Raw genomic sequence first — 7,578 nt, forward strand, 5'->3', positions numbered from 1 at the left:
TCAAATCCATACCATTCTCGCACGATCTCCTTTATCCTCGGTAACTTCATCTTTAAGCAGTCTTGCATTCTGCACATCACAATAATCACCAGAGGATAAGATCAAAAAAAGAGGGCAATCTTATCATCAACAACTGCAACTATTATTACAAAGAATTAAAACATAGAAACTCAACCTGCCACCATTATGCTAGAATGATGAATCTAAGAAATCCCACCAAACTGATAATGCAAAGGCAAAAAAGTACCCAGATGGGTCAAAATGGAAAAAATGGATTGGCGATTACACACGATTATATTCCTTAGTGATTTCTCGGAGATGAGATCAAAAAACCTAGGAGTGATGAGTGGGATTCAAGATTCTTCCAAGCAAGGCTGTGACAGTGACCACGTGACATGATCAAGCCGGTAGACAACACTAGCAGCAGTCGCAGTAGCATACGAGAGGGAGGAAGAGGAAGAGAAGAAGATTAGGGATTTAGAAAAGGATCACAGTAACATACGGGACGACACTAGTGGCAGTCGCAATAACATACGGGAGATAGTCATACCAGTGCAAGGAGTCGCCTCAGGCCCTCACCACTGGGGGCGAAAGAGGCAAAGAGATGGATTGATCTGTCATGGTCGATCACCTCAACGTTGTGATCTATCGCTTGACAAAGATGGGGTCGAAGAGATTATGGCGGTGCAAAGAAGAGTTAGGGTAGTCGATCTATCACCTCAACACTGGGGGCGAAGAGATGGGTCGATTTACTATTTTACAAAGGAAGTGAAGGAATAACAAGGCGATGGGGAAATTTTGGGTATGGTCTGACTAAAAAAATGTCAACGAGGGTGAGAAAATTTTGAGCGCGGTCTTGATAAAAAAAAATTATATTAACAACACACAAAAAGCGTGTAGTTAAAAGTTTGCTTTTAAAACTTACTTTTAACGGTGCACAAATGCATGCTTTTAATATTTAATTCTAACAGTGCACATTGCATGTTGTCAAAAGTATATTTGATAATGTATTATTTTTATACGTTGTTGTTTGTAGAAAAAAATAATACTATCCTTGATACATTTAATTGGGTGCGCCGTAAAAATTATTCTTAACGACATATCTTAATTGTGTCGTTGATGACACGCAGTGAAAAGTCATACTTATTGTAGTGAGAGTCACGACTAAAGTAGTCTCTACTACTCCATATGAGATATGGAATGGTAAAAAATCTCATCTGTCTTATTTGAAGATATGAGGTTATCTTATTTATGTGAAGAGGACTGTATTAGATAAGTAGGATGCTAAGTCTAATAAGTATCTATTTATTGGTTACATTAAAGAAACTAGAGATTACCAATTCTATCATTCCTTGGAATAAAAGACGTAATTTGTTTCAAGGCATGCTATGTTCATTGGGGTAGTGGGAGTGAGGTTAAACTTTGGGCCAGTTTAAGATACTCCAATAGACACCAAAGAGACACCTAGTCAGGAATCACAGTCGATCACTCATGAGGATGAGATAATGGTTGAATCTGTCATTACATCACCTCTTCGTAGATTTAGTAGGACATGTCTAATTCCTAAAAGATATGAATTTCTTATAAGTGAATTGAGAGACGTGTTACTCATTAAGAATTATGAGCCTACTAGTTATGAAGAAATTTTGAATAGTTTAGAAGGTGATTCATGGTTAGAAGCCATGAAGTTAGAATTTGATTCTACTTATAAAAACTAAGTTTAGAACTTGGTGGACTCACTTGAAGGTATAATGCCTATAAGGTGCAAGTGGGATTTTAAGAAAAAAACTGACATTAATAGTAATATAATTACCTATAAAATGAGATTGGTCATGAAAGACTATCGTCAAAAATATGTTATTGACTATTAAGAAACCTTCTCACTAGTACTCATTCTTAAATCTATTCGGATACTCCCAACTATAGCAGCTCATCATGATTATGAAATATGACAAATGAATATGACAATTGCTTTCCTTAATAGAAATCTATTTGAGGATGTATATATGATACAACCCAAAGGTTTCACATTTGTTAACAAAAATAAAGTATGCAAGTTTCAACTGTCCATTTATAAACTGAAGCAAGCAGCCAAGAGTTAGAACATCTATTTTGATAAGGTAATCAAAGAGTTTGATTTCTCACAAAATCTAGATAAACTTTGTGTGTACATAAAGGTTAGTGGGAGTGCGGTCGTATTCCTAGTGTTATATGTTGATGACATATTACTCATAGGAAATGATATATTTGTTCTGTAGTTAGTTAAATCTTAGTTGTCCAAAATATTTTCCATAAAAGATATGGGAGAAGCAACCTTATATCCTTGGGATTAAGATCTATAGAGATAGATCGATAAAGTTGCACTACAAGAAAAACCCTCATAGACATCGGTGGAACAACAACAATTTTAAGTAAAAACCGATGTCTTTGAGTATTTTACACCGGTTTTTCTAAAATCCGGTGTCTATGAGCGTAGATTTTCACTCATAGACATCGGTTTTTTAGCCGATGTCTATGAGCGCTTTTTTTTTGTTAATAGACACCGGTTTTAACAGCGGTTTTTAAAACCCGGTGTTAATGAACCAAAAAAAATAATTTAATTTTTCCACCAGCCAAAATTTACAATACTTCACAAAGTTCCCTCTAAACCTAAACCAATATCGCACCCCTTCTCTCAGCCTAAACCTAAACCTAAACCTCCAAGCCTCATCTACCTCTTCCCCTTTGATCGACGCCCCTTCCTTCTTCCCCTTCGATCGACGCCCCTTCCTGGATCGACGTTCCGTTCTGCCTCCTCGTCCGATCCTCTCTTCCTCCTCCTCCTTCCTCTCTTCGCTCTTCCCGGCTAAGGTAGGGGCCGACGAGATCCGAACAACGAGAGGATGCCCACGACCACCATGGCACAGTTGGTCGGCAACGTGAGGGAATCCGAAGGAAGAGAGAACAGCACCGAGATCCAGGAGCTCGTACACAGAAGGGGCATCGACTTACTTCCTCCTATCCCTCCCCTCCCGCTATCTCCCCTTCTGCGCCAGATCTACCTCTCCGGCAATCACGACCTCACCTTCGTCGGCGCCCTTCCGACGGCTCCCCCTTTGCTGCCACCTGGAGCGGGAGCGGTGGTTCGAGGGCGAGGGGTACGAGGCGATGCACGTTCAAGGCAGGCGGTGGAGCGGCGACATGGGCGGCCGATCTGATTGTCGACATGTACATCTGGTCGCATTTCCTATTTCCTCTAGTTTGTGGAAAATCAAATGTGAACCCACAGCCTAGGGACTTGGTGCTGCAATTGGTCGAAAGGTTTGTCATGAGGCAATGCTGATACTCTTATCCTTTTGTTTCTATTTATTGCTTTAGTCAAAAGCTACTTTCTGGCTTTATTTCAGGATTCTCTCTGGACCAAAAGCTCGAACTATTCTGTTAAATGGCGCTGTTCGGAAGGGGGAACGCATAGTACCACCTGCTGTACTTGATCTACTCATGCGGGCGACTTTTCCTGCTTCTACAGCTCGAGTCAAGGTTTGCCTATTTCCATGGAAGATCTCCATATTGCATAAAATTTTACGATGAGTTCCTAATATATCTTTCTGCAGGCAACTGAAAGATTTGAGACGTTTTATCCTACTCTAAAAGAGTTGGCTCTTACTGGTTCTGGTACCAAAACCACAAAGCAAGCATCACAACAGCTTTTGCCTTTTGCCATCCAAGCGATTCAAGAAAGTATAATTGAGATGTTGCATTATTATGTGTCCTAGGCTGATGTTTTCATAGTATGACTGTACTTAACATGGAACTTATATACAGATAATTCCGAGCTAACAAAGGAAGCGACGGATTTGTTCATCTGGTGTTTGACTCAGAATGCTGAGTGCTATAAACAGTGGGTGAGTTGTTCTTCAAACGTGCTATTTATAGCTTTTATTATTTTGTAAACCTTTCTAACTGCTTTAACTGTTGTATCATAAAGGAAAAACTCTATGTAGAGAATGTTGGTGCGACAATTATTGTTCTTCGAAAACTCTCCACTGAGTGGCGAAATTACTCAGCCAAAATTTCCCCCGACACTCTCAAAGTAACACTTAAGCATTTGAGGGCTAAAGTAAGTATAGCTACTATCAAATATTTCTAATTTTCTTGTCCAAGTTCAGTCATTCGAAGCTCACGGTTTTTGGATTTCCATCCTTGGCATCTATCGTGTGCATGATATGATAAATTTACTTATTTGCTGCACTTGTATCTAGATGTGGTCAGGTTTAGTTGCACAGTGTTTTTCAAAATTTAGTTGCTGATCAGAATCTTTTTCTTCTTATTTTCTCTATCAAAGAATGAAGATGCCCTGTCAAGAAACACAGACCCCAGCCAAGTAGCATCCATCAAAGAAGCTGACAAGTACTGCAAGACAATTTTGATGAAGTTAACACGTAATTTTGGCTGCATGAAGGGTAGTGTTTTGGTGCTTGTGCTAGGAATTGGTCTCTTTTTCACTCTTTCACCGAATGCCAAGTTAATTAACTGGGAGAACATCAATTGGGAGAAATTTCAGGTGTTGTTCAGTTCTCTCCAATCCTCTTAGAACAACTTGGAGTTTAACCAAATTTTACCAACAAAGGAGATAGGTCAAGAAAGGATATGATGGCGCTAAATTCAAAGATAATAATAAGTTTGGTTTTTCACCTCGGCTAGATAACTATCTGAAATTGCTCTGGTGTTCGTCGTTGCAGCAAGCTGCTCCTACTGCTATTTGCTTTCCATCCCACCAATGTTATGCAAGTATGGTTTTCATCTTGTTTTGTCTGGAAACCGTTACTACATTTCTGATCAGGTACTCGATTGCATGTCAAATTCATCTTCATATTGAAACTTGTGTCTCAGATATTTAAAGCATGTTCAAAGTTTTATGTGCTAATTAAGGAATATATATTCAATGTTAGCATTTTGTTTATATATTGGAATATGTGGAAGTCGTTAGCAATGAACCTGGATGTATGAAGACATTCACAAATGCAGAATGACTTAAAGCACATATCAAAACTTCTCACCTTTATGTTGATTGTGTGATTTGTGGAACAAAATAGCTAAAGAAGAATATTAAACGACATGAACACATGCATGAAGTAAGTGAGGTGACTGAGAGGACAAAATGTAACTTTGAAGTTGTGAACGCACCTTTTCAAATGTAAGACCTGAATTTTGTGTAGTTATCGATTTTCTGTCTCTCAGGCCGTCAAAGCTTAATTGCTATTTGGAGGCAATCTAGTAGCACTTTTTTAGTTAATAGGATGAGGTTAAAATCATGACCAAATAAAACCATAATATGTTTGCATCCCAATTTGTGCGCCATCAGGAATTTGGTTAGGACATTGTTCGAAGCTTAACCTCTTTGCAAGAGACTAAGACATGCTGAAACTGTTATTGAGGTTGATTTTCCTGTATTAGAAGCAGTTCTTGAACTAGGAGACAATTATTGAATATGAATGGATCAAAGGTAAAGATGATGGAGATGTCTAATTTGAGCCTTTTTAACAGAAGCTTAAAACACCTAGGCAAAGACAATTATCAGATATGAACGGATCAAAGGTAATTTGAGCTTTTTTTAACAGAGTCTTGGAGTGTGTAGGCAGTTAAAATAGATGTTCAAATGGCCTTTTACCACATTCATTATTAATTGCATAAATGCACACTTGTTGATAAGGACAATTTATTGGAAGATCACCCTTTTTTTCTTCTCATATGCATCACTTAATTTATTTCTGAATAAGCAATCAATCTTCTATTTAGTAACTATAAAGTATAGTTTTTGCGCCTTGCAGGTATCAAATCTCAGACAGCACATAAAAGCAGTCCATCAAAATCTTCGTCCATTTGCATGTAGATTTTCTAAATGTGGGAAGAAATTTCCCTACAAGAATGTCAGGGATAACCATGAAAAATCTGGTGTGCACAGTTACATTCAAGTAAGTGTTTAGTCTAAGATTTATCTACTAGACTTGACATGGTGATCTGAAATGTTAGCAAATTCAATTTTGAATTTTGTTTGAATCTGAACAAATATTTAATCTAGGTTTGCATGAATTCTGAGTTGCTTTGAGCTTCTTGTTGCAGGGTGACTTCCTAGAAATCGACGAGCAGTGGCAGTCACGGCCACGAGGTGGACGGAAAAGAAAGTGTCCTTCTATCGGATCTTTCTGCAGGAAGAGGATTGTTTCACCTGAGCAAGCATCAACGCTTATGTACAATGTTCTCTGGAACATGATGCAAGCAGAGTTTTGCTGGTGGGACGAAATAGAATAGGTGATTGTTTTTGTGCAAGCTGAGTTTTGTTTTCCCTTCTACCCAACTCTTTTCCTTGCTTCTAATTTGAGTTTTGTGCAAGCAGAGTTTTGCTTCTAATTTAAGCATTCAAATTATTCATCTTGTTACTTGGTGCTCTTACTACTTTTTTAACTATGATTTTTGGTCTTGGTTTACTAATATATTATTTATGTGTTTTTACAGTTTACAAATATCAAGTACTCCAGAGTTGAAATTGATGAAGTGCGGTTCGAGTGGGCTGAATGCATGCTAGATTACATTTGAAGTGCGGTTCTACCTTGATGTGTTAAAAGAATGTTCTACCTTGATTTTGATATCTATTAGCTAGCTTTTGATGTAAAAAGAATGTTTGGGTATTTTATGGATATTGTTGTAAGAAGATTATTTATATAATTTGTGAATATTTGTGTATTTTATGGATATTATTGAATGAAGAATATTTGTATAATTTGTTAATATTTTTGTATTTTTTTTTGTTATTGTCGGTTTTTCATTGTTTCGGAAATCAAATTTGTGCTGTTAAAAAATATACATATTACATCAGTTTTCCACCGCTGCAAAACCGGTGTTATTAACTAATATTACATCGATCATTTACCGCTGCCAAAACTGATGTTATTAGCATACAATATTACATCGGTTTTACACCGTTGATGAAACGGTGTCGTTAAGTGATACTACACCGGTTAATAACCGATTCGAAGACCGGTGTCGTTAAGTGATACTACACCGGTTTTAACCCGATGTCTAAAATGACAGACTTTTAACATCGGCTTCATAGACATCGGTCGAAAATGAAATAGACACCGGTGGAAAACCGATGTCTATGAAGGTTTTTGTTCTAGTGTTGCTTGGTCTTTCGTAGTTTACATATATAGATAAGGTGCTAAAATGGTTTAGCATAGAGGAATTAAAGAAAGGTTGTCTTCCTATGAGACATGAGATTCACCTTTACAGTCTATGTGCCCGACCACACAAGATGAGAGGAATACATGAGTGAGATCCTATATGCATTGGCCATAGGATCGATCATGTATGGTACACTCTGAGTGTCACGAGTCGATATTAGTCAGATCCAGACATGGATCATTGGGTGGTCTAAGGATGTATTCTTGGTATATGGAGATGATGATATGGTTATATGAGGGTATATTGATGTCAATTTTCAAACGAATAAAAATGACTCTAAGTCTCAGTCTAGATACAGATTCACCTTGAATGGAGGTATAATTAGTTAGAAAAGTTTCAAACAATAGACTATTGATG

At 37.6% G+C, this 7,578-nt stretch overlaps 1 protein-coding gene and 1 pseudogene across 1 annotated transcript; both read left to right on the forward strand.

Moving 5' to 3' along the window:
• Nucleotides 1-3,205: 3,205 nt before the first annotated feature.
• On the forward strand, nt 3,206-4,727 carry LOC122039688. Its single transcript, XM_042599172.1, has 6 exons — nt 3,206-3,300; nt 3,387-3,519; nt 3,594-3,720; nt 3,805-3,884; nt 3,968-4,099; nt 4,325-4,727. Exons 1-6 carry the CDS (start codon nt 3,206-3,208, stop codon nt 4,571-4,573), a joined length of 816 nt encoding a protein of 271 aa, XP_042455106.1. The 3' UTR covers nt 4,574-4,727.
• A 32-nt stretch (nt 4,728-4,759) lies between these two features.
• LOC122039700 lies at nt 4,760-6,291 on the forward strand (annotated as a pseudogene).
• Nucleotides 6,292-7,578: the final 1,287 nt, after the last annotated feature.

The sequence above is a fragment of the Zingiber officinale genome, chromosome 1B, assembly GCF_018446385.1.
Source record: "Zingiber officinale cultivar Zhangliang chromosome 1B, Zo_v1.1, whole genome shotgun sequence".
NCBI lineage: Eukaryota > Viridiplantae > Streptophyta > Magnoliopsida > Zingiberales > Zingiberaceae > Zingiber > Zingiber officinale.